At 30.2% G+C, this 21,376-nt stretch overlaps 1 protein-coding gene across 2 annotated transcripts in view; it reads right to left on the bottom strand.

Annotated features, from left to right (window-relative positions):
• LOC124362308 overlaps nucleotides 1-20,621 on the bottom strand; it is a 185,475-nt gene extending 164,854 nt beyond the window's left edge. Inside the window, exons 1-2 of one of the 2 annotated variants that reach the window (XM_046816703.1) lie at nucleotides 20,506-20,590; nucleotides 19,216-19,669 (exon numbers count right to left, since the gene is read on the bottom strand). In XM_046816703.1, the coding sequence (XP_046672659.1) occupies nucleotides 19,241-19,669; nucleotides 20,506-20,547 (471 nt within the window). In that variant the 5' untranslated portion in view covers nucleotides 20,548-20,590 and the 3' untranslated portion in view covers nucleotides 19,216-19,240. Of the gene's footprint in view, nucleotides 1-19,215; nucleotides 19,670-20,505 lie in introns of those variants that run through there. The other variant, XM_046816702.1, reaches the window with a different exon arrangement.
• Nucleotides 20,622-21,376: the final 755 nt, after the last annotated feature.

The raw sequence follows: 21,376 nt of genomic DNA, 5'->3' as shown, positions 1-21,376 counted from the left end.
GTAAACAAAATTTTTTAAATCTGAAAATGTTAAGTCTAATCATTTTAACTGAATTTATACTGAAAGTTGTTTTGTCTAAAGAAAATATTCAACAGTTATCTTTTACGCATTTTAATGGACACCAAATAGACATAACGTGTCACAGTGAAGTGGATTGATGTCAGTGTCTGTTACACATGTCCTCACCTGATACATCATTCATGATCAGTTAGGTAAAAGTGTTTTTACACACCATTACACCACCATATAATAGCAAAATTTACGATATATCACGGATATGTAAGTACGAGTACTAACTCGTATTAACACAATTTAATAACGCATATTAGCACTTTGTAAAGTAATAAAGCTGAAAAGCGTCACCATGACATTATAATTTCTCAAGGACTATGTATAATATCATTTTCGTTATTAACGCGTTACATCTATTTAAAACTTTGCTTATATTACTTTGTATTGTCTAAATATACTTTCAGAACATAATAAATACCCACAGAGGGTCAAGGCTTTTGTTAATTTTATTAATATTGTTTATTGACTCACAAGCATACATATTCTAATTAGATAAGGAATCAAACGATAGTTACTCATATCAGACAAAACCGTAAATTTTTGTACAGCACATTAGGAAAAACGCATTTATAATTGATCTGCAATCTAACACTGCTTTCGTATACTAATCCAACAGCATATTGCATATGATCGGACTTTCATTATTCACATAATGGTGGTGAATAGTAACTACTTATAAATAATAAGTGTAAATATAAATATAGGTAAAAGCGTCTTTTGTTTAGGTTTCTTTGAGGTATCACATCTCTCCAAACAAGGAAATACATGATAAAAGGAATGTACACATGATCATGAAATACATCGGATCAAGTGATGGATGAATTGCCATCTGAATGCTCTTGTGTGAACTACAGCTGTCAAAGAACTAGGTATGGTTGAATGATATACATATAGTAGCACCAGGAAACAGACAATATCATATTCCTTTTTCATAAACTGATTAGGATTCACAGTTTCTTACACAATTTAAAGGATTCTCAGAATACTTACGCTCCCACGTCTAGTGGTAGATTCAGAGACCTAACTCTCTCGTTTATTTACTAAACAGGCACTGCGAGTTAAGATATTTAACTATTACACAACACAACTGACCATATATATATATATATATATATATATATATATATATATATATATATATATATATATATATATATATATACTTGCCTTATTTAATAAATTCTTTTGAATTTAATACATATTAAAATACTTCAGACTGGACTGTATGAAGCATTAATTAATGTTACATTTTAAAGTTTTTAAGTCAATACTTGTACTGTCTATCACATAGACCAATTCAATAAAACATTAAAGTTTAATTAATTACTTATAGGCTAGTATATTATTTTAGTACGTGTGGAGCAAACTAAAGTAAAATCCTCAATTTCAAGAACTAAAAATGTATTATTGTTAACCCATTGATTTATTAATTATTTTTTATTCTGTAAAAAAACACCTAATAAGCTAAAAATAATTTAATCTCTTGTCTTATCAGTAATTTAGGTATGTTTCGATATCATGCCATTTACTTAAATTTTACGTATGATAATCGTAAGATTTACTGAATAACCGCATATAAGAGTATTATTCAGTGTATAAGAGTGATATTATTAAATATTGAACAGTTTGATTACATTTAATATTTAACTAATTGTTAAAATAAAATAAAACAATGCTTTATTATAATCAGAGCTTATAGAGCCGGACACAAGTGTAATCTATGTGTGAACCAAGGCTGGGGTGATTTGCATAATTTTGCCCGGGATTAGCCTATTCTTGTTACTCCAGCGGTAAACAGTGTACAACATCGCACATTTTAATTTATTAGTTTTTTTTACTAATAAATAAGTTATTCAAATATTATATAAAATATTTTAAAATTACATGTCAAGTCTATAGTTGCGAGTTAGTAAAATACTTAATGTTCTAAATATTAGTTTGGTTAAAATTAATTACATGTTTTAATATATGATCTAGTAATAAAATTATATATAACTATTTAAGATGCCTTCAGCGTTTTATATTTATAAAAATAGGAACTTATCAACAAATATTCACGATTATTTGTATTTGGAGTAATTTGTTAAAAAAGACAATTTATATTAAATTGAATTGGAAAATTAATATATGTCTAAAATAAATTGATTGTCCGTTTTAGCTTCGTGAAGATTTAATATTTCCGAGTTATAACGATATGCTATAACATTGTCTGGACATCCAATTTCATAATATTGTTACATACTTTGAGATTTCACATAATTAACATTTTGATTGTTATATATTTGGGTATTATTGTAATATTGTCTGTTATAATTCCTCTTTTTGTTAGCTTCACTGATAAAATACTGAATATATTGTAGTTTGTTGTTTAGGCAATTTTAAAATTTGCAGGTTTATATTTTTCATATTTTAACTAGTGCAAGTGATACATGAAGTTTTTCTGTTTGATGTACCGAAAAAGATTAGTGATACGAGAAATCAGCAACACTACGTGTCGAGATCTGCAATCTTATGTCTTCCCTGGGTGGACAGTGAGTAATATTAGGCTTAAATTTATCTCGTAAAGAACAATCTTTAAACAAAAAAATGCACATATCTTGCAGATAGAGTATATTAATTAATATTAGTGTGAATTATAAATGAATTGGTTATAATAGTTGTAATTTTAGTGTAATATTGCGATGTTATTTCTGTTTAGGAATCCGAAGAAGAAACATATTTTCCTATGGGAAAACTCTTTTTGTTGTTTTATTTATTTGACAGTTGTAGATATTATATTGAATACATTATTTATTTACTTTATAGTTATTTTCTACAAATGGTGGTTAGTTTATTGAAATATTGATGTATTGATTTTATTAATCATGTCTCTTTTAATAGTCAAATATTTCACAACACCTTTTAAGAATGAAAATAAAAACTTTACAAAAGTTCATAATTTGTGCACAGAGCTCAAAGTAGACTTATGAAACTTCATTTTGTTGTATGTGAAATAGTGATTACGGTGGTTCTTGCTCTGCTTCGTTATCGTTGTAGGAAATCTAGTTATAGTTGTAGTGTCACTGATTGTATTGTATCACTGAACGACAGAAAATATCTGGAAAATCCTGTTTTCTTCTACAGACAACACGATTTAAAACATTATGTATGTAAAAAAATTCGTTGACTATTACTCACACTGTCCAGATGATACACAAGGAAAATACCTTTCTAAATTTTTAACCTGAGTTTTTTGTCAACTAAAATTCAAATAATTATGAAAATGTGACTAGTGATACTGAACAGAAGAAGACAATCTTCTGAAAATTCAGAAGATGCTGGACAGTGTAAATGATTTCATTAATGCAAGACGGTTCTGTTTACCAAACAAAAGGAAGAAGAACAAACTTTTCACATATACCTTAAATGGAAAAAACATACAGATGATGTAATACGAGAAAATGTTACGTTGCATATGTCATGAAGAGATACAATTTGGAAACTATCACAACACGTGCAAAGGATTAGTTTCCTAATTATTGTGAGATATCAGCCATTAAATGTGTCATTTAAATCAAAGGACACAACAAACTATGACAATTATTGAAGTATTCCTATTGTGACGTTTGAGTCATTTGGTTAACCAGATAGATAACTTTTTTATAATCTGAGGTCATGATATTTGGATTTTTGACATTAAGACCTACATTATTAAATAAAAAAATACTTAAAACCCGGCATATTTCCTTCATTGAAATAGTACAAAAAGTAGAGGTTAGTTTCAAACCCAAATATACGTCACTTTCAATAGCAGATAGATCTTTAATTAGAGTTTCTACCGGAAGGAATTTTGTATTAGCCTTGTGGGAACATCGTAAGTACTCGTATTTCACACGGAACTATAATTCCATTACCAGGGAAGAACTAAAATTAAAAAAAAAGTTTCTGAAAGTACACGTTCACTGTGAAACATGTTATATTTATAGAATACCTTTATTTTGTAACCTATTTTTAGTTACGAACTACTTCTTAATTTAAATCAATCGTATACATTTTTTGAATTCCAATTAGAGTCAATATTATAATTTATTTGTGTGGTGAAAAATGTCACCTCATTAGGTTTTAGTTCCTAGTAAAATAGGCTTATTACTTGTATTATTATTTCAGAAAAAGATCATCCAAAAATACTTATTTTAATATAAAAAAACAAAATCAATTTGAAAGAGGGATGCATTCGGCTTTGAAGACAACACCGATAGATTAAAAGGCTCCATTACAAATCTAGAAAGATCAGAACATTCTGTTACAAAAGCAGATATTTCACATTGCTTTGTTTAAAAACCACATGTATCGAAAAGTAAAACTCACTTTTTTTTAAAAGCGTTGCTCATAAAGAGGTGAAACGTAGCTTTATCTTGAGGATATTTGATATGAACTTATAAAAAAATTATACATTGTATATGTCACGTCAAATTATACAATTTTTGTATTCCGTTCAAATATATAAAACGTGATCTTTCTGATTTTAAAACTAGACGATTAATTTGATAGAAGCTACAGAAACTCTGCTTGCTATATGATCGGACCAGGTTTTGTTTTGTTTTATTAATAATCTTTTTGAATAAACGGTAACTTTCAGCAATTTAAAGTGTCTAAACTATATTAAAAAATATTGTCTTCTACACAGTGCAATATGTCTTGGAAAATGTTTAATCCTTTTTAAGTAAATTTATATTACAAAGACACTCACATTTCTTTTATGGAATCACTAGCTAAGAACTATTATGATTTTTGGACAGTTTAAAGCGATTACTTTACCACTATGTGCATATTTTTGCTTTATTTTTTGCTCACAAAGTTCCAAAATTTTCCCCGTTTTCTTGTGTAATGCTGTATACAAGAAGAAAATAATTTTGAGTGGTATGGAAATGCTTAGCAAATATGAACTCGGTTTTATTTTACGAAAATAACTGTCTAAATAGTTTTAAAAACTATTATAAAAGTTACGATATCTGCCAATATGAATTAACTTTCCAATAAAAATGTAACATAATGTAGGGTAAGGCGAATACAGTTGCACGTATACATGACAATAATTATTGTGTTTGGTACTTGAAACTGTGCCGTTACATATGGAACTCTGTTTCCTTGTATGTTTCTGTATGTAAGAATAATATAATTATAAGAGCAAATATGGTTATATGAAGAAAATCGTAGCAAATATGGATAGTCTTAAACAAATATGAAAGTCACGCTATCTACCTACTGTTTAGTTACTTTTATACTATTGAGATTGTTGCACATGTTAAAACTATTTCTTACCAGAAGGTGGATATTTTTGGTTTAAAAGTCATCTTTTTCTCACAGCGTTCGAATATGACCTCCGTTTTCTTGTATGATACTACATGCAAAAAGAAAATAATTATAAGAGCTATAAAAATGCGAACAGAATATGAACTCGGTGTATTTTACGCATAAATGTCTGGATGGTTTTAAAATCATTATGAAAGTCACTCTAAAAATGAATTTTAATTAAGTATAAAGACGTGTCCCATTGCAATAATACATGGCTAATTATTGTGTTTGGTAATCTAAATTCTGTCGTTACATGTGAAAGTGTAGTTCAATGATGGGATCAAACAATCCCCCAATCCAAATGAATTGAATGCTGGTCTGTAACATCGGTTTCAGTGGAATGCTCGTTATTTCATATACTGATGGCAAGAGAAAAGAAGAGACCTGGATTCTGGCCTATCTAAAATTTGCAGGCGCTACTACTAGTATATTTCCGCGCCTTGTTTCGTAATTCCATTATTGTTTCACTGTTCCATTGCTAGGATAAACAATTCGCAGGGTTGGCTGTGGGGCGAAGCGCCTGAAATTACCGCGCGGCAACACACTAGTACACAGCTGTGCGCCGGCACGGGCCAGGTCTCTTCTTTTCTCTCGCCATCAGTACCGTCACTGGAAAACGTGGATATCAATAGTTGCTGTATGCAACGCAAAGTATTTTTGTTCAAGAATAAATTCCTTATGAATGTAAAATTTTTTGCCGATAATTACGGATGTATACTTCAAAGAGTAGTCGCTGTAAAAAAACTGTACATTGCAATTACGTGCAATTTGATTAAAAATAGAGAATTATTATTTTTAGGTTAATTAGCGGCAAAGAATTGGTGAGCCGCAGCTGCATTCCGAATTAGATAGCTCTTGCAGTTTTCAATTAATTCAAAATATAAATAATTCTAAACTGAAATTGACCTAAATCCAAAGATTTTTTGTATGGAGAGTGTTTAAACTATATCAATTATGGCTATCATATATAAATTAAAAAAGATAACTTGACCGAAATGGTTTAGATTAATTTTAACCATACAATTAAAATGTGGTCTAGGAGGAGGCGATGAGAACAGAGTAATAAATGGAATGATGGGATAAGTGAATAGGGTAATGAGATTAATCGTATTATTGTAGAAATGTGAACTCACTGTATGAAGGGTTGCCATCAATTCCTAGGGGTAGGGGACTGCTAGGCTCTTTCTAAATAGACTCCACCAGACACGGTTCGACTAATGATCTTGACAGTCTATAGATGAATGCAAACTCTTGATATTAGCAGTGTCTGATGAAGGGGAGAAACAAAGCACAACACAGTGTGCCTTTCATTATCCATGCCTTGCATTGCTGCAAAGTTAATTCTCAATGTAATAAAAGGATGGAGTAATAAAAAAAGAAATACCTGTCTGTATATCAAGTGGGATCATACGAGGATAAACAATATTACTGCACAATATTGTACTTGTACTTCCTGCACGCATCCGAAAGAGTGATAAACTATGGAATAGCATACTTAGCACTAGTCAGATAAAACAAAAGAGCATATGTAATGGCGATAGTTGGCAGAGAGGTTAAGGGCAGTCGCCTTCGTCATACATTTTGTTCTTGATGTGAAAGTCATACTGTGTGATTGAATCATTAACTGGCGTCCGTCACTTGTCGTAATTATGTTCTAAACAAATATGTCATGTGTATTAAGTAATAAGAAATATAATGTATAATACTAATACAATACTTATAAATAGTAATAACTTTTAAACAATATACAAATACAAATTTATATAAATAGACATATTCTGTGTCGATGATTAGACTGAACTGTGATATGCTATCTGGAGTGTAATATTTGCTAATGTAATATGCAGAACAAATAAACCATTGATGCGGTGAATCCCTGGACAGCCGCTGTCGGCGAATGATGGACATACAGGAATAAATATTTAAGCGTGAGAGAGGAAATTTAAAGTAGCTCTTTTGTTGCATTATGAAGGTAACTACTACAACAATACTATCAAACATTGTTAGTACTGTACAAAAGTATATTGTATCCGTACTTTAACAAATTCTAACAATCACTTACTATATTATCGAATATGACTGATCTTTCTGTATTTTATTATATCATCAAAAATACATCATACTCATATTGAAGCTTTGTAGATTGATTAATCAATGACCAAAATTATTGTGGGTTATTAAGAAATATGTATAATTTCATTATTAGCATTTAAAATTAAATTTAAATGGTAATTAAATCACAAAAGCTTTGTTATTATCCGTTTAAATTAAATAATTTGTAAAACTTTACGTTTATACTAATATACAAAATAAATAATTACATATTTACTCAATATAATGATAAACAAAGATCAATAGGTAGTGTTCGTGTGAGCTGAAGTCTTGTACTTGTACATTCTTTACATATATATAACCTTAGCACCTTTCATGAGAGTCTTTTGGCCTTTAAACAAGAGGATAATTCATTTTTAGTTTTTGTAGTTCTACTGTATCTATTCTACGGTACAGTAATCAGAATGGTACTATAATATTATAGTGATTACTATAACCATCTACTCTGATACGAGTTATGTAAAAAGATGAAACTGTTGCTAGTTGTCGTATATGTTAATGACATTTTCAAAAATTTTATTACCTAAAAGGATATTTTTCTATTATTTATTGCGATTTATAAGACTTTAATGGATACTATATGTAATAACTTAGTTAAAAGAATTTATTATTAAGATCTTGGTTAATTACCTTACATATAATAACATAAAAGAGTTTAAAAAAGTAAAACAAAACCAAATAATTTAAGATTAGGAAATTCTAATTCTATTAAATTTATAACGGTTTAACATAAACATTGTCTTGAAAAGATTGTCTTGAAAACAAGCCCTACGGGTATTTGTTGGCTGTTAATTAAGATGTACAATTTAGCGTAATTTTATGTAAAATTAACTGAAAAATTGAATAAAACCGTTTCCAGACCTGTAGCTACAGTAATTTTTAAGATATGTGACGAAATACGCGAAACTTGGTCCCGAAAAAACAAGTTACATTTAGGTTTGAAGCAGATTTACTATGATAAATGTACAATAAACACAAAATATTTTTTCACGGTACTTTTAGAAAATTTAATTTCGAAGAGAAAGATGTAAAATAAGTCTATAATTATACAAACGCAAACTTTAAAAAATAATCCTTAATTAAATACAAAACGCGATGAAAAAATAGAACAAAATCTGTTAAGCTCTTTACAAATGTAATATTGAAATTAAAACAGCTGTTTTATTAAAATATTTGATTTGAGAAAACAAAATAATTTTTATTTAAAACATATGTTTTAACAATGTAACATTGTTTATAATAATTTAAATAAACATTACAAGCAGCTATTTTTCCATTGCTCATTAAGTGTTTGTGTTGATCTATACTTTAATGCAAGTTAGTGCGAGTGCCGTTGTAAGTTAATTTTTGATAGCTAATAATAATCTTATTCATCATGACAGGTAATATGAATATTATGTACACTAATGGTGAAATGGCAGACATGCATTTAATATACGGTCTTGCACATTGCAACAGTCGTCAGGCTAGACGACTCTATCAGGAACATTTTCCTCATAGACAGTTACCGACTCAAAAATGTTTTCTTCCATTCATAGAAGGCTAAGCGAGACGGGAACCTTTAAATCTGGAAAAGTTGGTAGATCAGGACGGCCACGTACAACGTGTACAGCTGAATTGGAGGAGGGCGTGTTGGACGAAATAGAGAATCATCCTGGAAGAAGTACTAGACAACTAGCCTTGGATTTCTCGGTGTTAGTAATTCAATTGTCTGGAAGATTTTACAACGAGCAGCAGTTGCATTTTTATCACTATCAAAGGGTCCAGGCTCTTTTGCCTCGAGATTACTTTCCTCGTGTTCAGCTATGCCAATGGCTTATCCAAAGGTGCAGAAATCCACATTTTTTAAATTACATTATCTTTACTGATGAAGCAAAATTTTCAAGAATGGCTATTCTTAACACCCACAATACTCACATTGTGGGCAATTGAAAAATCCACGTGCTATTTCAGAGAACCGTCACCAATATCAGTTTTCTATAAACGTATGGCTGCTATTCTGGGTGATAAAATTTTTATTAGTTTTTTACCTGATACGCTCAATGGTGAAAATTATTTACATTTCTTGACGACTAATCTGAATGAGTTACTCGAAGATGTGCCACTATACACACGCAACAACATGTGGTTCATGCAGGATGGAGCTCCAGCTCATTACACATTACAAGTAAGAGAATTTTTTAAATGAAGCATATCCAAACAGATGGATTGGTCGAGGAGCACCAGTAGCATGGCCTGCAATGTCACCTGACCTCAATCCTCTAGACTTTTTCTTATGGGGACATTAAAAGAACGCCTTGTCTACGACTCGCCTGTGGATACCATAGAAGAGTTGCGAATAAGGATTGTTAACGGGATTCAAAGGATACGTGAGACACCTGGGATCTTCGAAAGAGTTTCGGCAGTCTATGAGAAGACGGCTGGATGCTTGTATTTTGAATGATGGGAAACATTTTGAACATCTACTGTGACGTGGTTAGTTTTTTAGGACAAGTGTAACTTTTTTGTTGAATGATAATTTAGATAACTTTTTTATGTATGATAATGTATGATTGTTAAAAATATTTATTTGATAAAAAAAATAATAGTAACTCATTAATTTGTTTTAATAAAACAGCTGTTTTAATTTCAATATTACATTTGTAGAGAGCTTAACAGATTTTGTCTATTTTTTCATGCGTTTTGTATTTAATTAAGGATTATTTTTTTAAAGTTTGCGTTTGTCTATTATAGACTTATTTTACATCTTTCTCTTCGAAATTAAATTTTTATACAAGTACCGGGAAAAAAATATTTTGTGTTTATTGTACATTTATCATAGTAAATCTGCTTCAAACCTAAATGTAACTTGTTTTTCGGGACCAAGTTTCGCGTATTTCGTCACATATCTTAAAAATTACTGTAGCTACAGGTCTGGAAACGGTTTGATTCAATTTTTCAGTTAATTTTACATAAATTACGCTAAATTGTACATCTTAATTAACAGCAGCAACAAATACCCGTAGGGCTTCGTTGCAGCAGGGGAACTGAAATTCAGACGAAATCTTTCACCCTGTATAACTTGGTAACTAAGCATTTTCGGACCTATGTTAATTAAAACCTTTTTTTCTTATTTTGATGTGAGGAATCACGCCCCTGACTTATGGGCATCTTTTTTCAGAACACCCTGTATATATATATATATATATATATATATATATATTTATATATATATATATAAAATTTAAATCTTCGATAGTAAATTAAATCATCTGAACACGCATAATACCTTTACAACCACAGTTTGAACATATGTTTATCCTTTCAAAAATATTATGATTATTAATTTATTTATCTGTTTACATTTATGTTTTTGGTTATTTTATGTGTTTCGTTATGTTGTTACTTTTGACCTGAAGAAGCGTAATGCGAAATATAGTTCATTAATAATAATATGGCGTCTTTCTAAATATAATATATATATATATATATATATATATATATAATATATATATATATATATATATACATATATATATATATATATAATATTTAATTATAGGGAGAAACTTGCAAACTAACTACATTATTTCACTTCTCACAAGAAACTATTTTTATTTTAAATAGTAATGTGAAAAAATGGCATCGAATAAATCTTATATATTTTTGATTGCAAATTTATGAAAAGTGCATCATCTGAGAGAGAGGACGATTGATCTTTCGGTTTTTGTATGAATAATTTTATGGTTTGTTTTACAGCATTGGATCTTTGTATTTAAAACCCTTGTATATTCATATTTTAATTTCATACATATATATAATATTATACATCTTTACATTATCCTTTATAATATCCTGTCATAATATCCTTTATTTGAATATTTACTGAAAACAAGTTAGCATATCTTTGCAAGGTCTTAAACTTGACGAGACGGCACGATGAAGTGTACATCATAACGTGACAGAAACTAATGTACGTCACACTGACATCAGTAATCACAATGTCAATCGCTGAACTTTACAAGTGTGATTTACGTTAGAAACCGTATTTAATATGTGGACACTACTACTAAATGTTTCCTACGTAAATTTGTCATGTAATCAAGTTATTTAGTTGTGGCAACTATCAGACACAAATATTAAATTATTGCTTCCTATTATGATAGTAAAGCGGCAAGTAGATAAATTTTTGACAATTTAAATACGTTTTCGACGGATTTCAATACCTTGCATGCAGTTTCCCGCTAATAATGTTTATACCAGTAACAATATATTTGCTTAGGATAGAAATATAGAATGTAAATATTATACAAAAACTTATCTCTGAATATCGGTTTTATGTATCTGTAATATTATAACATGTTCCAAGACGAATGTATTATTTATACTGCTATTCAACCAACTGCAAACTCACTCCCATTCTGTTGGCTATACTAGCGTCTTGTGTATTGATAAGCTGCTTCCTCAACAATCCTCTGTGGGTTCCCTCAGGTATCATGTATCTCTCCGGAATAAACAATCCTGTTAAAGGAACACCCCTAAATTTTTATATTTTCTCCTTCGAGTAGAGAAGAAATTGAGTTTTGCTCTAGAAACTGGATTAACACAGGTGAACAGCAATGAACGGAATTCTTGTGGTTCACATATCACTTATAAAGTGAATTCTCTTTGAACCATTGATGATTTTGTTAGGGTGAAACACCAATTGAGATTTTGCACTTTGTAACTGATCGGAAACAGCATCCAAGTGGTGTATCACACCAACAGTCATTGGCTAAATCTTACTAAAACTAAATGTTATATGTTCTAAAAATGGTTGGCTGGGCAACTCACTAAAAATAAAAATGTTTAAAACATTTGCACAGCACATGAAGTGCTGCAACAAGAGAACAGTTGATACTTGGAAAATAATCATCTTTTTGAACCAATAGGTTTGGTTTTAAATGTTTTTAGAATACATACAAATTCTTTTCTGATAAGAAAAATGTATCAGTGTTATCAGTTGTTACGGTATTATATGTTTGAAACTACGTTTTTGCAACCATATGGACATGCCGTTTATACTACTATACTCTTTCGATTTTTGTCCCTGTATCATTTTCTGTCTTCGAACCATCAACATCATTGGATGCCAGGGAGTATAAAGCTATTCTTTCCAATATTTGAATGACTTTGTTCTTGTTTTAAATGGTAGGGCAGGGTGAGAAATGAAGAAATAATGTGTTACCTTCCTATAAGTTATTATATACTTAAATATAAGACAGCTATGTTGAATTTTGAATTAGCTCCATTTGACCTTCCCAATTAATGCAAGATTGAAATGGGAAACTGTCACAGACTCAATTCCTGGAATCTGTATTTCGCGTCCGTCTGAAGAGCTTAAAAATTCGAAGATGTTTTTAACAACTTATTTTGCATCGTTTTGACGTCATAGACACTCAGTATACACAAAATATATATAGATGATTAAGTATAGACAGTAGTTATCTAGTGACATGTAGATGAATACATGTTCGAATTGTCTTAGAAATTGGAACAACTAAGTGCACTAACACTTAGGTACTATCTGAAAGCACCCCATAGCAACGAGCAACTTGAAGCCAATTCGTCTAAAAAAATCATATCATGTAATTATTATTATTTAAATCTGACACATTTTTGAAACGAAAAGCTATTCTAAATTCACAATTGGGTATTATTTATAGCAAATTACCCTTGACCTTTGCTAAGAGATGGAAACTTTCAGTACAGAGATTGAGTTATGTGTTAGTTATTAGTTAGTTATTAACTTAGGAACTGTTATTGACTATGTAGTCACTCGAGTTGCTATATTTAATGATCAAGTGACGCCAAAATAAGTGAATTTACCGTTGATTTACTGGTTAGGGATTGATGTGGTCTAACAAGTTAATATTCACATAGTCTATTAAATGTTACAGTTATTTACTTTACACAATTATAAGGTAAAAAGTAAAGAAAACTTTTATTTGAAAAAAATGCTGGACTTGTATATCCTAATTTATGCATCATTATAAACATAACAAGCTGCATCCCACATCAAAAAAAGTAAATCTTTTTTACATCGACTACAACCAAGGTACATCTAGAACATCTATGAAAGTAAAGTTCGCTCCACAATCTCGAATTCTAATACCGATATTTGTAGTACTGGTCCCAATATCAGGCCATAATAATGTAGGTTCTACTATCATCCTAATGATACCTTAGTCCTCTAGGCAGAACTTTATTAATATGTTATGTAAGTTAACATTTTTTTAAATGTTGCGATTAATATAATTAGCTATTTCAATTTTGAAAGGTGGGAATTGACTACATTCAAAAATAAAGAGTGAACTTGTTTAAAAGTATATATGCAGTATTGGTAAAAAATTATTGTACTAGAAGCTTTTTCCATACTTAACAAAAGTTGAACACGCTAGTAACAAATCAAATCACGAATAAAGAGGCAATGCATTACTTTATAAGCTTTCAATTATTAAAACGTTTCAATTAGACGTTGCGATCACTTAAAACTTAAGGGAACGTGAAAATCTAACCAAAATTCCTTTCATTGAAACAGATTAGCTGCCAGTTAGAGAATATTAAACTTGGTCCATTAGCACTATTCCTCTTGAGTAGGGGTATTGGTCGTGTACACATTCCCAAGGTAACTTGTAGTAAACGAATTCTTTCATGTATTTGCATGTAGCCGCTTATGTTTTTACTACTCTTCCAAATAGTTAAGAGTACAACGGAACATGCTAAAAACGTGCCAATATTTCACAATAACGGAATGCATTACAAAGGCGACTGCTTTTCCGAATTGTTAAGAGGAAAAATGTTTTTGGAAGATTTTTTTTATCAGTGATTTAAAATAACAAATTATTGCAACGAACTGACTTTACTTAACTTACTTGTAAAAATTATTTGTCATCATGACGATCGGTTCTTGTTTTCTGCCTTAAAAAAAGTGATGTCGGCAAAAAGTGGTCTGTGCCCACCAACTACTTATTATTACGTGATATAAGTAGGTTTAGATTGGGTTGTGATAAATATTATAACTAGTGTTACCAAAGTAAAGATAACCTTATTTAGGAAATGTCTCTAGGAAGGTGTTCGTTTTTCTTCAGAAGTACAGGGTAGCGCAAAAAAAGCCCTCGCAGACAACACTGATGGCAGGGGCTTTCCGATCGGTATTTTCCCAACCTCCTATTACGTCCCAGATCGTGCAACTTTTCCGACGTGAGATCACGTTAGGCTATCTGGTACGTGATCTGAGATTGGGAAGGTGTTCATCGGAAATGCCCCCGTCCATCATTGTACCTTTAGTGGTGTACGCACACCTGGTGAAAAAAGTAAAACATCCCTCGAGTTAGTAGGTACTTAAACAAAAGCTCATCACATAAGCGTCCGTTAAGTCTTTGGATTTATAATATATAAGTGTGTTAAATATCAGAAAACAAGAACTGATCGTCACAACAATATTTAATGTTCATATTAAGTGAAATAAATTCTCTTATAACTATTAATTAAGATAATTTATCCTCTGTAAGACAAATTATTCCCAAGGCAATGTTTTTCAGATAATACCAAAGTACCAAAATGTCCATCTGCAAGCCCAATCTAACGCTCTTTACATAACTCTAACCACACATTCATTCTGAAGTTCCTATAAAAAATATGCCTCAGTCCTCCATACGCTGTAACATTTTTGGCCCATGTAGTCATCAGTTTTCAATTTAATTTAATTAAAATAGACTAATATCTCATTTAATTAAATATCTTGCAAATACTCTCTTAATAAATAAAAAGTCAAGTTGTACATGGAAAAGTTTTTTTTAAAGTTACTGGAAGATGAACTCGACGTAAGTGCGCTGTCTTGAGGGTTTCTTTCCACTGTGAGATGGGGTTCTCCTTAGGAAATTTTCCTTGTAGTTTTACCTAATCGGAATGTTTTATAAAAATATATTTTATACATTTAAAAACCGGCCATAAGTGGAGTGGTAAGTTAATTATAAAGAGGCAGAATTATAATTTTTTTGTAAAATAGTCTACAGAAAAATTTAATAACAGTAATTTTTAAATAGAGTACTTTATAATAAGTTATTTGTCATGAAACTAAGGTTTATTCTCTTAAAACTTTTATGGTTCATATCTAGATAGAGCTAATAGTTTTAGATATAAGACGAAGGGGTCAAACATCTCAGAGACTCAGTCAAATTGTCATGAACTATCAATAATATTTGCATTCATTTGGTAATTTATTTGGTTATTAACCTTCTGTTCGATATTTTGAAATGATTGGGTTTATAATTGGTCTGACACATAAGTGTAGGTCTATTTATCGTAGCCACTCAAGAGCACAATCAGCAGTTGGTCAGAAGTAGATCAACTTCGTGATAAGCTGCCGGATTGCTAGATGTTACATCACAGGATAAATGGAAGAAGTCTGAATACAGTCGTTGAATAATCTGACGGAGGAGAGCTAATTTTCACTGTATGAGAAGACGGATAAATTTTTCATTGGACTCGATAAAGAAATTTTCTCTAACATAGGAATCGATACGTTACTGTAAGATGGGTTTAAATGGCAAAATACAATACCAACATAGGAAGGGTTTAAAATGCGAAATTAAAAATATTGATATATGTCATATTTGTTGAACTTGAACATTTTTAAACCATTAGTAATTTACGTAAATGCTAATACATCAGTCAGGAAAATAGAAAGAGGCTAAATAAGGTGGTACTAAACTTAATCTTATTCATTGTATAAGAAACAATATATGATTAAATTGTATATATCTTGGAATAAACCTGGAATCACGTTTGTGTGAAGAGATCAAAAAAAGAATTAGGCAACGAATTAGCTCAAAATGAACTCTTTACGTCATTTTGACATCATATATTATAAATATACAACAAAATATAGTGTAATATCGGTGATGAGGTATTCTCGCTGTCTCATCACGCGTACAGTTGAGTGAACTACGATGGTTTTGACAAGATCGAGATTAAATCCTATTTTCCCCTTTGGTTAAAATATTCTATATCAAAATATTGAATATTGGTCCATACAGATATACCAATTCTAACTTATTTTATCTGTATTCATTAAAGTAATTGGTGTTTCCGTACTTTTTCATTATCTCAAATATACACTTGACATAAAACTGAAATCGCGCATTGAAGGTTAGAATTGGTACAAGTTTGTCATTAAAAGTTTATTCAAGGATATTTAAATAATTTCTTCCATTAAATATCTCTACCGAATTAATTTCTTTATGTAAAAATGTCTGGTACGGGTTCTGCAACTTTATCGTTCAGTTAGAGGTATTTTTTATCCATCCCTTATTTTATAATTATCAAAACATATTATTACTATACTAGGCCAATGATAACATTCAGCATAAAATAAAATTAAGATAAATAATATGAAAATAATAATGTTCTAATCACAGGAAGTTTTATATTCATGTATAAATATAGGGATTCAAAAGATATATATATATATATATATATATGTATATATATAGAGGGAGTGAGTAAATCCCTATAGAAAAGATGTTATATTACGTATATCTGGAAACCAATGTTAAGATTTTAATTTTCATTCTAAAGAAAAATTATAAATGATGCATTAATACACATTTATATCAGAACAGGAAGATTACACTGTGGAAATTTTGGGATAATGTGAAATATACTTTATTGATATAATGGCTCTAACAAAACCATGGCTGATTAATGTGTTTATAGCATATATTTTACGTAAACTAAAAACAATCGTCTCATATCTTTTTTTTAGGATATCAATTAATATTTTTATTATTAACCCTGAGCTGACACTAACGTTAATTCTACTAATATATTCGATGAAGTTATGACATAGTAGTCTTACCAGTAGATTGAATTGTGACATTATTAAAGTGATGAATTGAAAAAGGCGTGTATAACAAATAGCAGCATCAATCCACATCGTTCTGACAGGTTCGCCATTATACAGGACAGATGGTTTGGGTAAACGTTCGAGGACATTTTGGTTCTCAAAGTATTGATTAATTGTTTGTATATTTTTCTACATTAAATGTTGTTTTACTCCTGTCCTCGGAATATGTAAAACATGTAAAGGCGCAGCCAAATTCCCGCCATCAGTCATGACGTTGCTTATATAGAAATGACGTTTTATGCCAAATACCATATCCATACCTCAATTAGTTCTTGACAAATTTAGGGGAAATATCTGTTATAGTGGTACTATTTTCATTGCCACTAACAGCCTCTTCAAATTTTCGGAGTGTTCAACTAGTTATATTTTGATAAAATGATAAAACTGTGATTTCTTTACTTTTCCATAGGTTCATAGATTTAATAATGTATTCTAAAATCATATAAACATTAATGAGGTAACTTTCCCATGGTTATAGTAACTAACAATATACTTAGTCAATTTATTCCCAAGAAAATGTAGTAATTAATCGTTACTAGAAAGTATCAATGTGACTGTGTCAAATTTGAGATGCTCAACTAAGCGGAATGTAAAATCGAGCGAAACAAATAATCATCAATAATCAACATTCAATAATAATTATTAGCTTTATTTCTTTAGATGTCATATCTAAAAATTGTCTAAAAAACGAAACAAGTCGTAAAAATAGTATTTAAAATCTTCAAATATATCATAGGGCCTTACGTGGTCGATAGAAAATAGTCCTATTGTGTTTGATTAAATAGATATAACAAACGAAAATTCTGTTTGTTCGTTGCAACTCAAACCGTTATCAGGGTTTAATTTACAAGGAAACATAGACAAGACTTTTTAATTCACTAATGCTCAGCTAATAAAACTCATTTTGCTCACTGCTGTAATTCTACTAAAAGGATGCACGTATAGGTTGAGAGAGGTTAAAGTGACAATAATTGGTTATGAATAATATTCTCACGCTTTCTAGTCCCCATGAAGTAAATGCTCATTAAGGCTCAATCAATAAATTATTCAGATAACTACGTGGTTAAAAATGCACAACAGTTTCCGTAGATAACCGGATTTGAAACTAACGCTCTTTCTACGATTACGGATATTATCAAGACTATTCAGCTAATTTACTCTTGCGTAGATTGTAATTCATCCTAGATATATTTAATTAGTTTTACTGAAAACTAAACAGCTTTAAGCCAAATTTGATATATTAGATCCTTTTATATCCAACTAACAAAATTGAAACGCACTTACATGTTTTCAAGAATATTATATTTTCGAATTATTCCAAAAGGTAAGATGCTTAAATAAAATAGTAAAATATCCATTTTAGGTCAGCTTGTGATCATTTAAGTTACAGTTATTCGCATAGCCAACGGCATTGCCAAAGATAAAGTACTAAAATCGCTTAATATCGTTTATCTGTTATAAAATGTAACTACGGTTACTAATGTATTACCATGAATAGTTATACAAATATACTTATTGGTGGAGATGTATGACTTTATACAATATTTGTTAGTAAATTTGTTTATGCGTACTTAACATAAATAAAGAAAATACAACTAACGAGTAACATTTTGAATTATTTTAGATGGAAGTACTGTATATTATAATGCATCTAAGAATGTTAAATGACCCAAATTTACCTGGAATTTATTAAAATTATATTTTAAATTATTAGTATATTTTATATCATTCTCATAAATTTCAAATTTATAAATATATTAAAACTAAAGTGGCTTTCAATATTTATTGTCAATATTAATAATCATTAAAGCTATCCAGAGTATTAAGGATATTTTCCATGGTATCTTCATAATCATCAATATCTGAGAAGGAGGCTATTTTGGAAGGAACAGAAGAGAGTTCCTGGAACCAGAAGTCTTGTGGCCTCAGCCCTCCAAATGTACCGAAAGGTTTAAAATTGAAACCGAAATTGCCAAACTGGTTTCCCGGTTTGGGTCTACCGGTCGTAGAGTCTGTGGAGGGTTTAGAGGATGTTGGCGGTGGGTTACTCTGGCTGCTTCCAGAGTCTCCAGACGTTCCACTTCCAGACGTTTGTCCTGTTGGTTTATGGTCTCCGGTGTACACTGTCACGGACGTTATCTTCCCATCTTCGTACCCTACCCTCTTCTCCATTGTACTTCTTGCCTCCGCCTTGTTATCACAGGCTACGTTTGTAACTAGTGACTGAAACAGTTTCCAATCCCTGAGTTTTATAACTTAGCAGGTGTTAAATGAGTTATCTTATTTGTAGTAAAGTATGATGCTATAAATGATCACTGAAATATATTATTCATAATTAAAAAACCCATAGTAAGTTATAAGACATTTGTCTAGATGTATAAGACACCACTATACGTAATTAAAGAGTATTTTTTACGTATCACGTTACAATCTTCGATGAGGCTTTAGCGTTTTCAAGTCTATAGCTCATTTTATTCTCGTAATATACTGCGGACAGATGAACAGACAGAGAATCAAACAGATTATACGTTCTCCCAGCAGACAAAAGAGAAATAGTAACAATCTTCTGAGTGAGAATCTTTAATGGCGCTCTGCTAAATTCCATAGTTGTAAATGCACCATTATACATTTTTTTCTATTTAAAAATTAGGTTTCATGCAAACTATAAGACAATAGATGAAATGTTTCTTTATTATATTGTTACATGATTCATTTACATTTTGTTCAAACATTTAAGTTCACAGAATTGTTTAAATTAAAGTGGCGGTGAACGATTTAACCGTTGTACCTACTACAACGCAAAATTGGCTTAAAATAAATATTTTGAAAACACTCAATAAAATTACACTCAATAATTTTATATTAGCCGTCTCTAAATATGTTAATATGTAATTCGCCACATGTTAAAATTTCATGTGAAAGTTTTACTTTGTTTGACATTAATTTATTCTCCTACTTTCTTATTGATATCATGGTAACCAATAAGACCAATGTAAAAATATTCACTAGCAATATATAATAAATAATAATTAAAAGTTATACGATATAAATTGATTTACCTTAATGAGAACTACTCCAAAAATAAGGGTCACGTAGAGCATTTTGAGGAGCAAACAACGTTGTTCTGAACGTTGATGCAAACTGAACGATATAATTCCATCCGCTTATTCTAGAGCTATACTTCTTTAGTGTATTCATAATGAGTCGCCTGTCATTCTCAATTATACAGCATACATTAGACGCTATGTAAGTTGTAAGACAAGTAGAATTAACTGGCTTGTTAGTGAACAGTAGTTGTTATCATTAGTACTATTTCAGTTACAACAGTCTTCTTTCTTTTCAGAGTATGAGCGTAGTTACTTTGTTTTTGTAAACATTGATCGTAAACAATTTCTGCAATTTTGTTCACCTTTGCATAACATATAGTATCCAAACATTATAGCAACCGTACAATCAATTTTAATTTTTAAATAATCCAATATTCAGTTGAAACATCGTACATAAACTATTTAATAATTCTTATATATTTGATTGGACATCCAAACTTGTTATTAATTTCACCATACTCATTTATACATTTTTATAAACGTGGTTTTTATTCCGTATTATAATAGTTTAAGTTTCTCACATTTTGAACAAATATCTACAGAGAGTTTTATGTTTTTGGCGTTGGGTTATATACGTTTACTTTACTAGAGCTTTTTAATAGGTTTTTTCGATTTTTATTTCTCACCACCATAAATATAATATTGACGGAAGTGCTCTTCCGGATTTGACCGGATGTAATTGTAAAAGATGAATGATATATTTCGTTGATACCGACTAAATTTGATAGTGGATATCTCATTGAAGTCCTTGTGATAAATAATGGATACCTAATCTAAAATGGATTCAATGGATACAAGTTGTATGTCACCAGATGTCTTTTTT

Source organism: Homalodisca vitripennis, chromosome 5, assembly GCF_021130785.1.
Source record: "Homalodisca vitripennis isolate AUS2020 chromosome 5, UT_GWSS_2.1, whole genome shotgun sequence".
NCBI classification, from domain to species: Eukaryota; Metazoa; Arthropoda; class Insecta; order Hemiptera; family Cicadellidae; genus Homalodisca; species Homalodisca vitripennis.
The sequence above is the reverse complement of the archived record's forward strand: the minus strand, read 5'-3'. Positions and strand labels throughout refer to the sequence as shown.